Source organism: Xylocopa sonorina, chromosome 5 (genome assembly GCF_050948175.1).
Source record: "Xylocopa sonorina isolate GNS202 chromosome 5, iyXylSono1_principal, whole genome shotgun sequence".
Lineage (NCBI taxonomy): Eukaryota > Metazoa > Arthropoda > Insecta > Hymenoptera > Apidae > Xylocopa > Xylocopa sonorina.
The window spans coordinates 8,190,092-8,210,251 of record NC_135197.1 but is presented as its reverse complement, the minus strand read 5'-3'; the positions used below and the strand labels follow the sequence as shown (position 1 = coordinate 8,210,251).

General features: G+C 38.1%; 5 protein-coding genes across 6 annotated transcripts; 2 read left to right on the top strand and 3 right to left on the bottom strand.

The window, feature by feature from the left end:
* Window positions 1-193: 193 nt before the first annotated feature.
* Window positions 194-4,249, bottom strand: LOC143424044 (serine protease persephone-like). Its single transcript, XM_076895853.1, has 10 exons — window positions 4,218-4,249; window positions 4,103-4,174; window positions 3,858-3,988; window positions 3,739-3,794; window positions 3,493-3,679; window positions 3,203-3,418; window positions 2,462-2,659; window positions 1,354-1,622; window positions 845-1,149; window positions 194-775 (listed from the first exon to the last, which is right to left on the bottom strand). The coding sequence occupies exons 1-10, from the start codon at window positions 4,247-4,249 to the stop codon at window positions 436-438; spliced, it is 1,806 nt and encodes a 601-aa protein (XP_076751968.1). The 3' UTR covers window positions 194-435.
* Window positions 4,250-4,498: 249 nt separating this feature from the next.
* Window positions 4,499-7,080, bottom strand: LOC143424043 (serine protease snk-like). The gene is made up of 6 exons (XM_076895852.1): window positions 7,027-7,080; window positions 6,940-6,996; window positions 6,683-6,908; window positions 5,570-5,838; window positions 5,022-5,326; window positions 4,499-4,952 (listed from the first exon to the last, which is right to left on the bottom strand). The coding sequence occupies exons 1-6, from the start codon at window positions 7,078-7,080 to the stop codon at window positions 4,607-4,609; spliced, it is 1,257 nt and encodes a 418-aa protein (XP_076751967.1). The 3' UTR covers window positions 4,499-4,606.
* A 2,116-nt stretch (window positions 7,081-9,196) lies between these two features.
* On the top strand, window positions 9,197-10,108 carry LOC143424042 (uncharacterized). Its single transcript, XM_076895851.1, has 4 exons — window positions 9,197-9,214; window positions 9,269-9,303; window positions 9,358-9,747; window positions 9,829-10,108. The coding sequence occupies exons 1-4, from the start codon at window positions 9,197-9,199 to the stop codon at window positions 9,884-9,886; spliced, it is 501 nt and encodes a 166-aa protein (XP_076751966.1). The 3' UTR covers window positions 9,887-10,108.
* A 918-nt stretch (window positions 10,109-11,026) lies between these two features.
* Window positions 11,027-15,507, top strand: LOC143423590 (uncharacterized). Its single transcript, XM_076895027.1, has 12 exons — window positions 11,027-11,600; window positions 12,060-12,258; window positions 12,348-12,694; window positions 13,275-13,477; window positions 13,571-13,598; window positions 13,674-13,814; window positions 13,897-14,126; window positions 14,233-14,344; window positions 14,476-14,541; window positions 14,669-14,775; window positions 14,872-15,102; window positions 15,246-15,507. The coding sequence occupies exons 1-12, from the start codon at window positions 11,037-11,039 to the stop codon at window positions 15,370-15,372; spliced, it is 2,355 nt and encodes a 784-aa protein (XP_076751142.1). The 5' UTR covers window positions 11,027-11,036; the 3' UTR covers window positions 15,373-15,507.
* Window positions 15,498-18,608, bottom strand: Wda (will decrease acetylation). 2 transcript variants are annotated; one of them, XM_076895025.1, is made up of 10 exons: window positions 18,075-18,608; window positions 17,822-17,979; window positions 17,411-17,750; window positions 17,088-17,320; window positions 16,791-16,973; window positions 16,546-16,698; window positions 16,320-16,467; window positions 16,018-16,186; window positions 15,763-15,946; window positions 15,498-15,669 (listed from the first exon to the last, which is right to left on the bottom strand). In XM_076895025.1, exons 2-10 carry the CDS (start codon window positions 17,923-17,925, stop codon window positions 15,537-15,539), a joined length of 1,647 nt encoding a protein of 548 aa, XP_076751140.1. In that variant the 5' UTR covers window positions 17,926-17,979; window positions 18,075-18,608; the 3' UTR covers window positions 15,498-15,536. The 2 variants fall into 2 exon arrangements, with proteins under 2 accessions (XP_076751140.1, XP_076751141.1); XM_076895026.1 differs by having other exon boundaries at window positions 18,079-18,608.
* Between the last annotated feature and the right edge of the window lie 1,552 nt (window positions 18,609-20,160).

The following is a 20,160-nucleotide window of genomic DNA, read 5'->3' as shown; positions in this document are numbered from 1 at the left end:
TTGTTAAGCGTACTGAACCGTCCATTGTATTTTCTCAAATTCCTCCTCGCATAATGTGAAAGCTTCATTTTATTTCTTCGTTAACTTAGCAAAACGCAATCAATTAGCTTCTTCATTCGCTCGTTAACTAATAGATTTCTACGTTCCTCCAACGTCGTCCACACTCCACTGTACGTAATTGTAATTTGCTTCGTGGGTATTAAAAATCGACGCTGATCACGTATCACCGCCCCGATATCTAAGTTGGCACGGTAGATATTATCGACATTATGTAAAATACATTTGTACAAAATGTGAATAAAAGAGGGTTTTGTTAATGTTTACTCCTTTTGTTCATTCCTTACCGACACGCGTATTTATTGTCTTCGACTCGCGCGATCAGATGTTAGTGGAATTCACAGCAGAGAATAATTTCGGCGACGCGATATAATTCTGTTAATGAGCGTCAACCTGTTCCGTGTCGTTAAATGCTGAACGGAAGCTTAGAAAATTGTGACTGGCCCAAACTTGTTCCTCGATCCAATTTAAATAAGAATACACAGCAGTGTATACACCTGGAGCAGAGCTACCACAGGATTGTCCAAAAGCTGTGATTCCAATTACGCTTCGACCGTTCTCGTTTGACATTAATAATGGCCCACCGCTGTCTCCAGTACAGGCGTCCGATCGTCTGCTGCTGTTTGTGTCTATGACGCAGATCAGATTTTCGTCGATACCACGGGCTAATCTTGGGAATCCACTGTAAAAAGTGGCGCATTCCTCTCTACTGACGATGCTGTAATTTTTGGCAAATTAAAATCTGGAAATTATTTACAACACGACCGTTGGATCTGAAATGGTCTACCTGAGTTCATGTGTCTTCATTAACTTGTCCGAGGCGTCGTCGCCAAAGTTCGTAGCTCCCCAACCAATCACTAATAAAGATGTTCGCGGCGATACACGCATGGTATTTAAATTTGGCAAAGGTTTCGTTTGCAAGCAGACAGGTTTAACCGTATCCGTAAGTTGTACCTTTCTCTTCAGCTTCAGAATCGCGACATCGTTGTAATTCGAAGTGCGTTTGTATTTCGGATGGGATATTATGTCGCTTACTGGGATTCGTTGCACATTTTCCGCTGTACTCCTTAGATTTTCATTCCCCAATCGAACCTGAATCGACGTATAAAAATATAAAATTAATTAGAGTAGTCGATAATGAAATCGCACAATGGCAAGTATAAACATGACCAACAATCAGAGTTTTGTTTTGTTCTCTACCAGTTATAATGTTATCTCAACTCGAATATAATAATTAGAGTGACCAGTATGTCCCGCTATTTTAAGTCGTTTTTATTTCTTTAAGACGGTACTTACTTCGATCGGAACTTGTTTATTTATATTATTCACACAATGTGCTGCTGTTAACACATGTTCGGGAGATATCAAGCTTCCACCGCAGCTGTATCTTATAGGTGATGGATCAACGACCCTGTCAGTATTCTCGTATCCTAAGGCCACTACGAATGGATATTCATTAACATTAGCTCCGATTCCAGCGTATACGTGGTAAACCAATCCGTCCGAATATCTTCGATCTTCATTTAATTTTACTTCCGTCGATATAGAATTGTATTCTTCGCAGGCTGAAAATCATTGTTACTAGAATGAGTTGACAAGAAAGAATTTAAATTTTCATATAAGATCGTACAGATACGAAAATAGGTCTGACTATATATTTAATAAAGTACTTTTTATAGTATCTTTATTTTACGCATTACATAAATATACATGAATCTTCTGTCAAAAGGAAAGCCGGATATTTAAATTTTAAATGGAGCATGTAAATCGACTTCATAACGAGTGATTTATATCTACTTTATGATAATAATATTTTATTAGGGAGCCTCTTCTTCAACGTATTTTTACGTATTTTACATTTCACTCTAAATTAGGATGAAATACAATAAATTTGGTATATTAGTACGGTACATTCACATAATGATTTCTTTCGTATGTCATACTCATTCCGTATTGAAAAGTACGTACGTAGAAACATGCGAGATATTACTTAGTTAAGTTATATCAATTGTTAATGATGATCTAAAGACTTTAATGTGCCATGTGTAATATTTTTCACGTATACAAGCGGTCATGACTCATGCACGCGCGTATACATTTGCATATCACACAGTCAACACAATTATGTCAAAAGTGACTGTGAACTTTAGTATTATAAAAGCCTTGATCTTCTCAAGTTTGTAAAAATAACCTTGAAGCATACGCTTCCTATATAAGAAGCATTGTAGTAGAAGTTTAATCATTGTAGAAGATTAATCATTGGTTGATTCTATCAACGTATCTAAATTTGCCGTTTTCATAATGTCTGTTTACTTATACAAATTTAAACTACAGTTTACTGTCTTAACATTATATATTTGTTCTAAAGCAATAACTTGTTAAGAAGAAGATGAAGGAAACTTACCAACATCGGCAAGACGCTGCTTTATTTTCATCGCGGCTGATGGACAGCAAACAATCTCGATGAATCCGTCAAACCCACACCTTCCCGGGGAATCTGAATTTCTTCTACCCTGTTGCACGTCCTTCAGCCTGGTTTCACATTCGGGTAATTTCTTACAAATCCCCGGGCGACCATTTTCCAATGTGCATGGGCTCCCTTCTATGAGGAACAGAAAAGAAACGGGTGACTAGTATTCTCTTTGATCCTTGAAACATTACCTTGATCGGAGCAAGGGATATTCTCGGCGAACGAAGTGGAATTTCAAGTTTTCGAATCTGTTTTATTGTTTAACCATTGGTCAACGCCCGGCGAAATCCTTGCCATATCGCGGAGTGGAGCCTGAACTCGCAACAATTCATAGTCGACGAGAAATTATGACGCCTCAGAACCGTATGCAAATATACATATGCACTACACGCATATTTCGTTTTTCGCGGAATACCAAATTTACGGGCTACGATGCCGCGCGTTTGAACGTCGAAACGAAAACTGAAACGGTCCGTCAGAGTCCCACTCGTAACTGCACATCGGTATGCATAAAAAAGGAGAAACGATTCGTTCTTATCTGGGCATTTATAGTGGACAAGATAAACGTTGCTTTGACACTTTTAAACGCTTGTAATTACACATTTCAAAGTAGAGGAGATCGTTCGTCGCGCGAGGATTATAATTAACAAAAAGAACTATGCATATTCTATTTACCGAAGAGATCTTCTCCGACTGCGTACGGCTTTGTGACCAGCAATAACTGGATGCAGACGATCAACAAAATGCTGTTACACATTTCTGAGATAAGAGATCGGACGAAGAAGTTCGAAACAAATACCGATACACCAATCCGCGTGGCGTGCAGTTCGAGACTAAAGCAAAAGGTCAAGCTGGCTTGAATGGTGCCATGGATGGGATAGAAGGGAAAGACTGGTAAAAAGATTCACGCCAGTCGGCTGTGGATATCCCCGTTGAAAAGAGAGGAAAAAATAAAAATGAATCGCCGTGTCTGCATGAGAAAATATCAACGATGCAATAGAATATGCGATGACTAACATATTGCGTATCAGCCGTTAACCACACTCCTCTGCCGCCAATCGGATTTAAAACTTTTAACCAACGTGACACGCGGTTTTTTGTGACTTTTACGATCCTTAAAAAGCTTAAGAAATTTTTTACAGAAGTATGGATCTTGAGAGAGATATAGTGTGTGTGTTTGTGTCTGTATGTATGAGAGAGAAGGAAGCAACAGCTATCGCGAATATTTTGTGATCAATAAATTGATCTTCCAACATAAAGCATGCGACTTAAAAAATGTTTTTAAATCTTGTAGCTCTTAAAGTGCATCCAGATTAAAATTGATTTTTACCCGAGTCGGGGCTCCAGTGATCCGTAATTGACATTAATTCCATGGCGATTCGTGTCAAACTATTAATTACGATAATAGGTACATAGTTAACGACTAATCGTGCAACAGTTGGTCTTCGTTCAGATAAAGTCCTTATATAATGTTAAGTCAGTGAAGATTATAGAACGCTTATAATAGATTTTGATGCAACAGTGGAATGAAATATTGCTTTTATTGTTTCAAAGTTAATTGTGATACCAAGCGACGATGCAATATTTTTTTTTTTTTGACGTATTTTTTTATGCTGTGAATCCTGGTGCTGGTTTGTTTCTCTGTATCTATTGTATGTTAAAAGAAAAAGTATAGTGACTTTAAAGGTACGAGGCCCTTATTAAGCGTACTGAACCGTCCATTGCATTTTCTCAAATTCCTCGTCACATAATATGAAAACTTCATTTTATTTCTTCGTTAACTTAGCAAAATACAATCAATTAGCTTCTTCATTCGCTCGTTAACTGATAGATTTCTATGTTCCTCCATTTTGTCGTCCACGCTCCATTGTACGTACTTATAATTTGCTTCGTGAGTATTAAAAATCGTCACTGATCACGTATCTAAGTTGGCACGGTAGATATTATATTATTTGTTAATGTATACTCGTTTTGTTCATTCCTTATCACGTGTATTTATTGTCTTCGATAGTATTCGCGCGATCAGATATTAGTGGAATTCATAGCAGGGAATAATTTCGGCGATGCGATACAATTCTGTTAATCGTCTGAAACGTCGTCCTGTTCTGTGTCGTTAAATGCTGAACGGACGCTTAGTAAATTGTGACTGGCCCAAACTTGTTCCTCGATCCAATTTAAATAAGAATACACGGCAGTGTATACACCTGGAGCAGAGCTACCGCAGGATTGTCCAAAAGCTGTGATTCCAATTACGCTTTGGCCGTTCTCGTTTGATATTAATAATGGTCCACCGCTGTCTCCAGTACAAGCGTCCGATCTTCTGCTGCTGTTCGTGTCTATAGCGCAGATCAGATTTTCGTCGATACCACGGGGTAATCTTGGCAATCCAGTGAAAAATCTAGCGCATTCGTCTCTACTGACGATGCTGTAATTTTTGGCAAATTAAAATCTGGAAGTTTTTTACAACACGACCGTTGGATCTGAAATGTTCTACCTGAGATCATATGACTTCAATAACTTGTCCGAGGGGTCGGCGCCAAACTCCGTAGCTCCCCAACCAATCACCATTAAGGATGTTCGCGGCGATACACGCATGATATTTAAATTTGACAAAGGTTTCGTTTGCAAGCAGGCTGGTTTAACCGTATTCGTAAGTTGGACCTTTCTCTTCAGCTCCAAAATCGCGACATCGTTGTAACTCGAAGTGCGTCTGTATTTTGGATGGGATATTATGTGGTCCACTGGGATTCGTTGCACGTTTTCCGCTGTACTCCTTATATTTTCAATCCCCAATCGAACCTGAATCAACGTATAAAAGTTCGTTCATATTTTTTATATATACTTACATTTTTAATTAATTAGAGAAATCGATAATGAAATCGCACAATGGCAAGTATAAACATGACCAACAATCAAAGTTTTGTTTTGTTCTCTACCAGTTATAATGTTATCTCAACTCGAATGTAATAAGTAGAGTGACCAAGAGGGACAAGTAAGTCCCGCTATTTTAAATCGTTTTTATTTTTTTAAGACGGTACTTACTTCGATTGGGACTTGTTTATTTATATTGTTCACACAATGTGCTGCTGTTAACACATGTTTGAGAGATATCAAGGTTCCACTGCAGCTGTATTTTATAGGTGATGGATCATTGACCCTGTCATTGTTCTCGTACCCTAAAGCCACCACGAATGGGTATTCATTAACTTTAGCCTGCATTCCAGAGTGTATCACAATCATCCGATTTTTCAAATTTCTTCGATCATCATTTAATTTTACTTCCGTCGATATAGAATTGTATTCTTCGCAGGCTGAAAATCATTGTTACTAGAATGAGTTGACAGGAAAGAATTTAAATTTTCATATAAGATTGTACAGATACGAAAATAGGTCTGGCTATATATTTAATAAAGTACTTTTTATAGTATATATACTTTATTTTACGCATTACATAAATATACATGAATCTTCTGTCAAAAGGAAAGCCGGATATTTAAATTTTAAATGGAGCATGTAAATCGACTTCATAGCAAGTGATTTATATCCACTTTATGATCGTAATATTTTATCAGGGAGCCCCTTTTTCATCGTATTTTTATGAATTTTATATTTCACTCTAAATTAGGATGAAATACAATAAATTTGGTATATTAGTACGCTACATTCACATAATGATTTTTTTCGTATGCAATGTTCATTCCGTACTGAAAAGTACGTACGTAGAAACATGTGAGATATTACTTAGTTAAGTTATATCAATTGTTAATGATGATCTAAAGACTTTAATGTGCTATGTGTAATATTTTTCACGTATACAAGCGGTCATGACTCATGCACGTGCGTATATATTTGCATATCACACAGTCAACACAATTATGTCATAAGTAACTGTGAACTTTCGCATTATAAACACCTTGATCTTCTCAAGTTTGTAAAAATAACCTTGAAACATACGCTTCCTATATAAGAAGCATTGTACTAGAAGTTTAACCGTTGTAGAAGATTAATCATTGGTAGATTCTATCAACGCATCTAAATTTGCCGTTTTCATAATGTCCGTTTACTTATACAAATTTAAACTACAGTTTACTGTATTATCATTATATATTTGTTCTAAGGCAATAACTTGTTAAGAAGAAGAAGAAGGAAACTTACCAACATCGGCAAGACGCTGCTGTATTTTCATCGCGGCTGGTGGACAGCAAACAATCTCGATGAATCCGTCAAATCCACACCTTCCCGGGGAATCTGAATTTCTTGTACCCTGTTGCACTTCCTTCAGCCTGGTTTCACATTCGGGTAATTTCTTACAAATCCCCGGGCGACCATTTTCCAATGTGCATGGGCTCCCTTCTATGAGGAACAGAAAAGAAACGGGTGACTAGTATTCTCTTTGATCCTTGAAACATTACCTTGATCGGAGCAAGGGATATTCTCGGCGAACGAAGTGGAATTTCAAGTTTTCGAATCTGTTTTATTGTTTAACCATTGGTCAACGCCCGGCGAAATCCTTGCCATATCGCGGAGTGGAGCCTGAACTCGCAACAATTCATAGTCGACGAGAAATTATGACGCCTCAGAACCGTATGCAAATATACATATGCACTACACGCATATTTCGTTTTGCGCGGAATACCAAATTTACGGGCTACGATGCCGCGCGTTTGAACGTCGAAACGAAAACCGAAACGGTCCGTCAGAGTCCCACTCGTAACTGCACATCGGTATGCATAAAAAAGGAGAAACGATTCGTTCTTATCTGGGCATTTATAGTGGACAAGATAAACGTTGCTTTGACACTTTTAAACGCTTGTAATTACACATTTCAAAGTAGAAGAGATCGTTCGTCGCGCGAGGATTACAATTAACAAAAAGAACCATGCATATTCTATTTACCGATGAGATCTTCTCCGAATGCGTACATCTTTGTGACGAGCAATACCTGGATGCAGACGACCAACAAAATGCTGTTACACATTTCTGTGATAAGAGATCGGACGAAGAAGATCGAAACAAGTGCCGATACACCAATCCGCGTAGCGTGCAGTTCGAGACTAAAGCAAAAGGTCAAGCGGGCTTGAATGGAGCCATGGATCGGATAGAAGGAAGACTGGTACAGAGATTCACGCCAGTCCGGTTGTGGATATCCCCGTTGAGAAGAGGAAAAAATAAAAATGAATCGCCGTATCTGCGTGAGAAAGTACCAAGGATGTAATAGAATATGCGATGATTAACATATTACGTATCAGCCGTTAGCCACACTTCTCTGCCGCCAATCGGATTTAAAACTTTTAACCAACGTGACACGCGGTATTTTGTGACTTTTGCGATCCTTAAAAAGCTTAAGAAAATGTTTACAGAAGTATGGATCTTGAGAGAGATATAGTGTGTGTGTGCCTGTGTGTATGAGAGAGAGAAAAGCAACAGCTATCGCGAATATTTTGTGATCAATAAATTGATCTTCCAACATAAAGCATGCGACTTAAAAAATGTTTTTAAATCCTGTAGCTCTTAAAGTGCATCGAGATTAAACTTGATTTTTACCCGAGTCGAGGCTCCAGTGTTCCGTAATTGACATTAATTCCATGGCGATTCGTGTCATACTATTAATTACGATAATTAGTACATAGTTAACGACTAATCATGCAACAGTTGGTCTTTGTTCAGATAAAATCCTTATATAATGTTAAGTCAGTGAAGATTGTAGAACGCTTATGATAGATTTTGATGCAACCGTGGAATGAAATACTGCTTCTATTATTCCAAAGTTAATTATGATACTAAGCGACGATGCAAAGTTGTTTTTTCTTGTTTTTACGTATCATCGAATCGCCTTGAATAGCCGACGATCAAGCGAAACGAAAGAGCAGATTCGTTGAAATAACTTTGATTAAAAGGCAGACTCGGAAAGGATAGAAAAATCCACGCTTCCCGAAGTTCTGTCGTTGTTGGACGATCATGAATGATAAGCATTTATTTCTGTAACAAAAGCCGCGTATACATACGAATGGAGAGGAGTTCTGGAAGTTTTCCTTCATGTCTGAATCCTCTATTTTCTTTGGAGCAAAGCCCGTAGAATAAGAAGAATACCGATTATTTAATCTATCACAGTCAACAATACTCCTGCGTACATTTCTAATGAATTGCGCACCAACTTTCGCGTTCGCTTTATCATCAAAGCGGAAAATGTCGGTACTCGCAGTCGTGCGATTTACTTACCAAAGGGTTTCCCATAAAAATAGAACTTGTGGGTTCACACACGCACGACATTGGCCTGAATACTTTCTTTAAAATGCACGCGCATAAAAATAACTAACTTTTCTCGAGATATATTGGAAATCACGATGGCACGTATATCACGATAAAATTGCTATTTAAAGTCCCCACAAATTTCTACTTATCAACTGTAACAAAAAAATAAACGTTACGATTATAAACAAATCTGGCAAGTATTGTACACAAAGAAATTACTCGAGATACCAGGAAACTGTAAAAGAAATATCACGGATATTAACAAAGTCAAACATCCGTAGTAAAGAAGAACTTCTTTGAATTAACGGACTGTCGCATCGTTTTTAGAAAACCAATATTATAAGGTAGGACAGGAAACAAGAGTATTCCCAACAAAACGGTTGAACAGTAAGAAAAGAATTATTAATATGCGTATAGATGACTTTTCAGAATCGCGTCGGTTAAACTGAAGCGCGTATCTATCAATTGTGAGTCCCCGTGATCGTCTAGGCGTGCATTTTAATGTATGCACGTAAACCTGGCGCGTGTGTTTCGAAAACATTCACAGGCCAGATCAAAAGAAGCTGGAACCGCTAAAGAGAAACGGGGCAAGGAAAAACAGCGTTTGGAGGAGGTGAGAAGAAGAGAGAAAAGCTGGTAAAAAGTGAGAAAAAGAGGCACGATCCGAAAGACGAGGAGAGAACTCGAAGGGGAGAGGGAGATAGAGCGAGAAAGAGAGCAGTTTTACACGCATTCGCATTCAGTCTGGTTACGGCGTTCGTGCTAGTCGTATTCCGTTGCTTATTTTCAAATTTAACTGCTCGATTTCCCATACACGAGCGAGTCTGGCCACTTTTTAAGAGGAAAACGACTGATGCGTATCAGGCGAAGCGTAACAACTTCCGGTGCGATTTTTCATTACAAGAGATAAACGATTTGTTACCACGAACGTGCGACCACCGATGTCGCGTAAAATACCGACGAGATAGGTAAGAGAACCTTTACATTTAACGACTCGTTCCGCTTGTTGCTCTCGTATACACATGTACATTCTTCATTCATATGGAAAGTGAGTCAGATTCGAAAAGAAACAAGGGAATCCCGCGCTTAAGTGGTCTGGATGAGTAGAATCTCGTTCAATGAATTCGTTATAATAATAGAATCATTACTTCACGTAGACGCATTTCGATGACGAGCGCAATTTCGGTTCACATTAAAGGAGCTAGTTAATTGCGGCAGTGCAATTTCATATAAAATCTCGAGGACGCGGCGATACCCTAGGTACGCTGTTAATTCCCTTGCATACGAAATCTTAGAACTATCTAATGGTATTACGCGTAATAAGATTTGTCGTCCTTCGTAATATCACGGTCAAGTGCGAAAGAACAGTACCGTTTTACATTTGTCGCATCACTTGCCTCGCTAGTATTTATTTTAAGAAACTGGACAAACCAATCGGTTCGTCAAAGTAGTTCGGCTCGTGCTGCAACTTAACAGCATTCAGAATCAGATGCTCGAGGGAACCTCGACGCGAGTTACGTCTTACCCGTTAAAGCTTTTGGCAAATATTATATATCGCCGTTAAATTAGCGAACTCCAGGCAATAGAGTTAAGGGATAAGACATCGCGCGCATCGAGATTCCAGTCACGGTGCATATTTGTGGTTGTAATTAAGACTCGTCGTACTTTAACCGCGTGGCTGTCGGTGTGTTACGTTTTAATGAGCTAACGCGTAGAAGTTCGGAACATATGCGAATGTTTAATGTGCCGGTTAACGTTTACCATCCAGTAGCAAGGACAAGCCAATTTATTGCCTCAATGATATGATCGCCGCGCTAAATTGGGTAAATCGGCGATGGTTCTAATTAACGGCTGGTCTAATCTATGCGGATTGTTTATCTGCAGAAGGAAACCGTGTCGATGCATGGGTCGCGATTCCATCAGCGTCGATTAAGAGATTCTGGTTGATTTGACACGCGCGGATCCCCCTGCATAATTCTTTACTCGCTGGTATCGATATACGTACGATATTGCGTAACAATCTGCTTAGCACGACACGGTTAGCAGTGTTACAACTTTCTGTGGGTGTTCTCATCAACTTCCACGCGCGCTGAAAAATGGACATCGCACGACAATCGCGTCCACTACCACTCTAACTTTTATTTTTCAATCGCACTCAAGGTTCATTATTTTCTTTGTACATTCGAATAGATAGGAAAAACGTCGCACATTCGAAAGAGCATACGATTATCGTGGTAAACGACCTAAGAGTTGCTAAATGGATGAATCCGCGGAGGGTAACGGGCAATTGAAATCGACGAAAGCAAACGTGGGCCAAAAACAGCCCACGTACTTAAAAGTGGCCAATTGCCCGACGTCGAAGGACGTCGATTTAGCGGGAACACCGAAACGGAAGCTGTCTGTGTTCTATCGATCGTTCGACGTGATCACGCAGCTCGATCAGGGGAAGGAAAAGGAGACGCTCGATATTCGACGAACGTCCAGCAGTCCGTCCGTTCGAATCGAACGCGCGCAAGAGGACGCGGATACGAGGAACGGTGAAACCGATCGGCAGACGAGCTTACAGAAAAGAGGCATCGTCAATGCGTATCGCACGTTGATCGAGAGTGGGAAATTCTTGAGCAGCTCCTCGCCGGATCGCCTCAGTGAAAGATCGTCCTCCGGTGGCGCGAACTCCTCGAAAGCTCCTCCGTCGTCCCCGCCTGTTGTCAAGTTGCTTCAAGTTAAAGAAGACACGATCGTCGATAATTACCCGGCCGTTACTGAGACCTCTGCTGAGCAACAATATCAGTCGAATAATAATGGGAATTATCAATTTAAAGTAAGCCGTGCTGGTGACACTTTCGAGCCGTTCAATTAACTCTTAACGGATTCGATGCTATCTTTTCCTGTTCGGATATTTAAATACAATTGTATCGGTAATTTCGTTTTATTTAAATTAGTTTCATAGAACGGTCTCGTAGAATCGGTGAATTTATATGGTCAATAATTCGCAAGAAAAGTTCTTTCAAAAGTTCCAGTTGCGTCAGTGGATTCTATGTGATTTGTAGAAATTCATAAACTATACGTTATCGTCCTCGATCGCTTTTCACTGTGCCAAAGTAAGGGAAATAAAGGAATCCCCTCGCGCATCGTAGAGAAGCTATCAATGAAAATGACACTCGGTTCATCAGGGTCTTAGGGTTTAAGATTCTTAATCTAAAATTAGAAACCCGATGCTGAACCGTTAAGAGTTAAAAATAATTCCTCTTCCTGCTGACGACTGTTATTCTTTGATCAGGGCATCGATGAAAAAAACGTCGCGATCAGTTCGCGGCAAAGCAGCTCGCCGCCGGACTTGATCAACGCCGCCCGATCGTTTGCGGAGAAAAAAATCGAGGAACTCGGAACGTGCCACGTCACAAATGCGACGAACGATTTTCAGCGTGGAAATTCACCGCGCGCGCGTCCAATTTGTTCGCGGGCCTCTACGCGTCCCGGTAAATCGATTGCGCAACTCGATATCGAACCGCAAGGGAGAATAAAATATATGTACATTATCGGAGATCCGTTCCACTCTGATTGACAGATTTGGCTAGGGTCAAAGATCCGGAATATCCCTGCTCGTTTATGAACGCGACTACTGCCGGTCGCTTCGGGAAATACAAATCAGTCTGTGCTGAAATGTCGAGTCACGAGGACAGCTCGATTGGTTCCGACAGCGAAGACGATTCCATCGAACGGAACCTGTGCGCAGCGAGATGCACGCGGGACGAAACGAAGATCGCCAGACAACGATCGAAGAGTAACAGCCCATCGTCGCAACCCTTGTTGTCCTTTCCGACTGGCGATACTTTACGAAAATTCTCCGGTGTAGAAGAAATCCATCAACTGGTGGACACGTTGGGTCTGTACTCGGAACAAGAGAAACGACAAGTTGGTAATCTTTTTGATAAAGTAAACATTTTTTCGGCAAACGAATCGGAAGAAAGTATTTTCAGTTGTTTCCGTTGATTCGACGTAAAAACCTCTCATTGTAATAAAAATGTTCGTCTTTTCATTGTACCAGAGGATTGTTTACCGCGAAACGGTTCCAATCTTATAATAATCTAACGCGCGAGGAGAACGGAAGGAAAACCGATAAATGCGGCAATATTCGCGATGTAGACCTTCGACACTGCCAGACATTCTAAATATTATACAATGTACGCACCTAGAATCGTTACTGCACCGTATGGTCTCACTACATCTGGCAATCTATTCCGCTCGATAGGAAAAATAATATTTATTCTGGAGGCGTCGAGGACGGAGGAACGTTCGGCGTATATAAAGCTCCGGGAAATTCGAAATGAAGCACCCGGATGCCTTCGCTAAAATTTCCTTTCGGCTCTCTGCTCGCGTAATGAGATATTTATAGAGCGGCGAAAATCAGCGAAAAGAAAAGAAAGAATTCGTGTGATTAAGAGACGAGAAATATTCTTTTTTCACGCGGACGTACCTCGTTCGATGTTGCCAGCCGCAGAGATCCTTCGCCTCGAGGAGATCCTTGTCCGAGGGTGACTCTGAACGATATCATCATGCGCAACGCCACTACAGATACACGCAAGGAGAAAAGATGTTGGACGAAGACAAACAATTTCCGGCTTTTCCTAGCTTCAACGACAGCAGGCTACAAGCCATGGGATTATCAACTTCAGAGGACATAGATAGCGTGTACAGGTAAGCATTGCAATATTACTCTTCCAATTTATTGGAATGCTTACAGTACTCCGTGTAGTACATATTACTTCCGGTCTGATTCTTTTGTTTCAGAGAGAATATACAGGAAAATGACCTCGAGGTAAGTAGGATATTAAATATGCATTAATATCCGTACTCACCTTGTACAGACACTGACATCCTTTTCAAATTGCAGCGCAAATATGTTGCATTCTCGATAGGACTTTGTACAGATAGAATCACCCTGCAGCGGAGAATGGCGTTGTCGCTCCGTCAACGGGATCAGTCTGAACAGAATTTTATGCGTGAGATTCAAAGGATGCAAGATGACATAAAGGCTGGTATAATTTGTTATTTCTTTAAACGCATCCACCTCGTCCTCTTAAGGGAAAGAAATTATTTTTTTCTTCTCGTAACAGGACCTATGCTCGCTTTGCACGGATCAGGAGTCGATAGACAAAGTAGAAAAGGTACGTCACCGGTTAGACATGGTAGCACGGTCCGTTCATAGGATTTCTTGTGCTGCTGAATCGCTCGGGGCAGTATACCAAGAGCATAGAGTCTCCAGAGCGATTTTTATAGGCGACAAGTATCTGCAGTTATTGCGTTCCAGATGCGAAAACCTAGCTACGGAAATTGCAGAGACCAAGTAAATAAATCTATCTCAACAATACATATTCTTCCTCGACATTCTTGTTTTTTGAGGTACAGTTTTCAATTACATTTGAAAAACTTACAAAATCATTGCTTTCCAGGCAGATATTGTTGAAAAATAATATCGTGATAGAGGAAACTTCCGGTGATATAGGGGATGACCTACCTAAAATACGATACAGAAACGGATTACCCTGCAATAATCGAACAATGGTCCGAAAATTATTAGTATAATCAAGGCAATTTATTGCCACGCACATAGATTACAGATTTTACAATGATAAATGTTAACTTACTCTATGTTAATTACTGTCTATTTTCTGGCTGATTCATTTCATTTGCAGATGTCTAGAAGGAGAGCAAGTATTGCAACAATTTCACGACCCTTGACTTCGCAAGATACGATAAAGGCAATATTTTCTATCATGTCGATTTCTCTTATATGTAGTGTAAAATTATATGTAGTTACACATATAGTTATCGTAATCTACAGCTTTACAACTATAATGAAAAAAAATGCGTTCGTTTTGTATTTAGGAAGTTCCTCGACAACGTAACTCCGTTTCCGGAAGAGTTACTCTAAGAAGGCCATCGTTGTGCTACGAAACACAGAAGTGGGAAAGCGAAAAGTTAAACCGAACAGAGTCTGTAATATTTTCTTACTGCGTTGCGCACTAGTGATATATACATATTAATAGTATAAAAGAAAATTAATACAAATTGTCTTTTCTATATTTCAGTAGTGTAAATAGTGTCGTCGAATTGCGCGACATCTTCGAGCATACTGAATCGCGAAGAAATTCTATTGAAGAAAATAATAATCTTTTAAGAATTGACCAAAGTAATAACGTTATTCGTGTGAATTACGACATTGCCAATAATCTAGACGACAAAGATCGATTAATTACCAAACAAAGTATTTTCTTGGAATCGAACGTAACTAAAACCGTTGAAAAACAATTAAAATTATGGTAACTACTCATTTTTTTGTTAAATATCTAAATAAGAAGTAAATTAGAGGATAGATTATTTCGTGTTGAAAGAACAAAACCCTAATACAAGCAAATAAGACTTATGGAAACCATTTAACAGCTTTAAAACTTTTTGTTTTTAGTATACGAACGGCTGAACCTTTACGAATAACTAGAAACATCGAAACGTGGCGGTCGATATTGTGGTTCGTGTTCGTCTTTTTTCTTGGATTCTATGCAAAGCAAATTACGTCGACATTTGTTACATAATGCACCTATAGGGTTTGAATGATTAGTTTCGAGAAGTTAGCGTTTGTTTTTTATTACGATGCCGCAGTATTAAAAAGAATGTGCAGTGTAAGTATATTTACAAAGCAGAATAATAAAAGACCTAATTTTCAAATATATCATATTCAATATATTGTTTTCGTATGTTACAAATTGTCCACAGTTCCAATACACACGAGCGAGTTGTTTTTATTATAATAACGTAAAGATAGAATGCTCGAGCAGTAAGTTGAGTATATTTGCGGTGATTGGGTTTCAGGTACTAGATTTGATGAGTTACTGTAAAGTTATATAAATTATTAATTGACTGAAGTACAGTTCAACGATATTAAAAGAAACACTCGTTAAAATTTCCAATGCTAAACAAATTACCTATTAAGAGTTTTAATGTGGTCATGAGTAGGCCATAAACGAATAGTGCCATCCAAACTTCCACTAGCAATATATTGACCATCCAAACTCCAGTCTAAATTCATAATTGTGTCTTCGTGACCTTTAAGTTCAGTTAACAGTGCATTAGTTGCCAAATCCCACACACAAATGGATTTGTCATCACCTAAAATGAATTAGGCGTTGTTAAAATAAGACTTGTGATTTTTAACGAAATATCAAAGTAGATTCTTTTACCTGCAGCTGCCAAATATTTTCCATCCGGACTAAAAGCTAAACTATAAATCGTTGACTGCGCTCCAATATATACCCTTAATAAATTCCCATCATCTTTGTCCCATAATCTTACAGTCTTGTCAGCAGATCCAGTTGCCAAATATCGGGCGCTTGGATGAAATTTTACACACTACAAAATGATGTAACATAAAATTACGAGACAGATAAATTCCTTTTCTCTTTACTTTTCACATTTTCGTATATATATATTTTTTAATATATAAAAATAGAATATTTATTTTATTTCTAGTTGAAATACGTACGTTTATATCTAAAAAATGACCAGCAAATATGCGTAATGGAAATACCCTATCTAAAGACCATAACTTAGCAGTTCTATCATGAGAACCAGTTGCTACATACAGATTGAATACGCTAAGATCCATACACCATATAGGATAATTATGACCACTGGAACAAATTACTTTTTAAGGATATTAATGATTTTATGTTGTTAAATATTTAGACACAATCAGTGTAAGTGGATACCTATAAATTGCGGCGCACGTATAATCATTAAGTCTCCACGCCCTCATATCTTTATCACTTGAAACGGAAAGCAAAATTTCCGACTCTGGAATAAACCTTAAATCATGTACTATATCCGTATGACCTCTAAGTATCACTGCCCCTCCTTCAGTTCTTAAAACAGAATATATGAATATATAATTTCATATCGTTTTTGTTTAATAGAACTAGTTTAGTTTATTTAAATTGAAATTATAGAAACTTACGTTTTATCCGATGTCTCGTAAAATTGATTTAGAAATGGAATATCGGAAGCGAACGTAAAAGAAGGCTCCTCATACTTTGGCTTAATTAATACTGTTTCACTTATACCCCACAGCCTAATCTCTGTAGTGCTAAACCCTACTGCTAATTTATCCATATTAGGTGGAATTATACCGCTGCTTGCACTATAAAAGTAAACAGTTTATACGATTTTTATCACTTTCTAGTAATTATCCTATTAGATTTAAACAAAGTCATTTTTTTTTTTGTATAGACAAGTCAGTTTTTCGTATAATTACTTTTCAACGGCATTATTAACTGCAAATATACGCAGAGGTTGGTGAGCATTATTTCTAATTAATCTTATTGCTTCTTGTAATTCTCTCATTTCACGATCTGCTCCAGTACCTGATGGCTGTTCCACACATCCATTAATTCCTACTTCGGGACGTGAACCTGATTCCTCAAATCCTTCTGCATCGGTTTCTGGTACGTCCATTTTTTTAATTATTGTCACGTGTGTATTTATTATCTAAATAATAAAAATGTACATACCATTGATCGAAATTTGTACGATAATCAAAGCATAATTTCGTATCGAACAAAATTTTCTTTTTACTACCTGCATTAATATAATATGACCATGTTTCGAAAGGAATTGTTGAAGACATAAATGAGCAATATCCGACATGTCCACTTTATACTTTCTAGTTCTGAACGAGTTCACCAATGGTCTCAATTCGATATCCTGTACAGAAAATACACTGGAGAGCTCCTCCAAAAAGTCTTTCTCTGTTTCGCTGTTGAATTCATTTTGATGCGATTTTAGAAATTGAGCTGCTGCCTGCCTGTTACCAGCATGTAGCATCTCTAAATATAAGTGACAAAACACAGGGTATAGAAGTCCTTTTAATTCCATTTTTAGTTTATCATCGAGTGCAATATTTACCCACATCTTTAACCTGAAATAAATACAATCAACTTAATGTAATAAAACAAATCTTAAGGGATGCTTTAAGAACCACGGACAAACCTTTGATACGCTTGATCTGCTGCTGTAACGTCAATGCTAATGGCACTAAAAATAATGGAATTATCTTGAGATGTGGCAGACGCAGCAGTTGCATTCAGGGTCATTTCATCGCTGGTTCGACAGTGTACCTGACTACCTTTATAGAAAACGTCGCTGATCTACAAGTGATATTTAGAACCGAGAGGTTATGTAGTCTTTATTAACAACTGTTAAATTTTCACTAAAATAATTAAACTAAGAACCAGAATGTAACCTGCCTGATAGTGGCGTCGTTTTAAATATGATTCGACTGCCGTGTTAATTAACTCGCTTTTCAGACGTTTCATCTTTTTGGAACAGCACGTTGGTTATATTCAAATAATATTATAAATTTAACCATAAGAAATGCGTCAACTAAGTAAAATCATTGAAAATAGATGATTCCCGGCGGGCAGTTAAAAAATTAGTTGAACGCGAACAATATTCATATCGCCGTCAACAATTAACAAAAACAATGCAGCCAGTTTGAATAACCGCTATTCCTACGTATATTTTCATCAGTGAAGCGAACTGAGTTTTTAATGAAATTTTAGCCGATCATGATCGGCATGCTGATCTAATCACTACTTTTTTTCTCGATTTACATACTTTATTCAACCATAAATGCAACGTGCAAATCTATAAACAAATGATTGCCGCCCGCCAGTCATCCTGAAAATATACGCGCAAAAACATGGTTTATCTTTAGCAAAGTAATTCTCGTTCCTCTATTATTCTAGCACGTGTTTTTAATTTATTCATAAACATAAAAGAACAGAATCTCCTAATCGAGATATTATCTTTTTCGTTTATATACGTATATTTAGAGATGTAAAACTTTCTATATATTAAGTGACACTTAATAATACAGCGATATCCAGCGAAATCTGGAAGCCTCGCGTGCAGGAATATCTGTTGTTGAAAATACACGATTTTAGTAGAAGAAAAATGATGTTTATTTTATTTTATTCTATAATGCAATATATTTCAATATTTTCAAGCGTTTTCTAAGTATTAAATTACATTTATAGAATAAATATAATTTTTAATATAAAATGTTATTTTTCCCGCTCGTGGCGCCATCTCTGTAAAAAGTGCTCAAACTGGTCGCTCAGCGTTATCGACAGTGAAGTGAACTACTGAAGACTACTAGCGCCATCTCTCGGAGAAGCGCTGAAGCTATAGTAGGTAATTAGTGTCGGCACTTCCCGCAGAGATGGCGCTAGTAGTCTTCAGTAGTTCACTTCACTGTCGATAACGCTGAGCGACCAGTTTGAGCACTTTTCACAGAGATGGCGCCAGGGGTCCAGAGTAGGGGTTGTAATATCTGTCTCACTCTTTCTTATAGCTTACTTATATATCTTTCTCTCTCTCTTACCTTTAAAGCGGGAGCGTATAATTTATCTTATTCTTTCTATTCAACGAAAGTTAAGAAATTTTTTTATTTAATCAGCAGTGTTCTAAAATTCCAAAATTAAGATGAGAGAGAAGCGGAGAGGAGGGAAGGGAAATGAAAACAGAGTCAGAAAGGCAATAGATATGTAATATATATATATGTAGCTAAGTACATGTATTTACTCCACAAATTCAGAAATTAGTAAATTACAAGTATATGTAATGTTAAAAGGTGCATGGGATTATGATTCTAGAGAAGTGTCTTAATTAGAATACTATTTAGATTGGTGTATATGTAACTTCAATATGTATAAGATATATGAGTAGTTGTGTTTATTAAATATATTACTGCAGTAAATTGCTAATGGGCACAAATTTAAGAATAAAATAACAATTAATCAATTGTGAACTATATAATACATAATGTAATTGCGTTAATGGATGAGGAGTGGGGAGCACAGACTAGAAAGGGGTATAAATGGTCCTGCAGTCCTTAGCAAAAGATTTTTGTGTGTCTGAACATCGAAACGGAAGAGTCTATGGTTGGATATGCATATGGGATGTGGGTCTATGGAATGATTGGTTAAATTCGATACAAGATGCATCGTGTCGATACCAGCCCATGAGTAATACCTTAAACATTCGCGTGGTATGCCGATTACGTGGCAATATAACAGAAACTCGTTTCTTGGCCATTGGCTTGCTACAAAAACATGCAATACAACGTTTTGATACGTGAAATGCTGCTTTCCATATGCCGTGTACAAATAAATTCTTTTTATACCTTTTATTCTCTTCGCTCGAGACAACGAGATTTACAAGATACTCCAAGCGATAAATTAACTTCATGGGAACGATTAACGTTTAATTACGTGCTCTTTGCCTTCTAAGATAATTACCCTGCAAACCTTATGCAAATTAAAGGA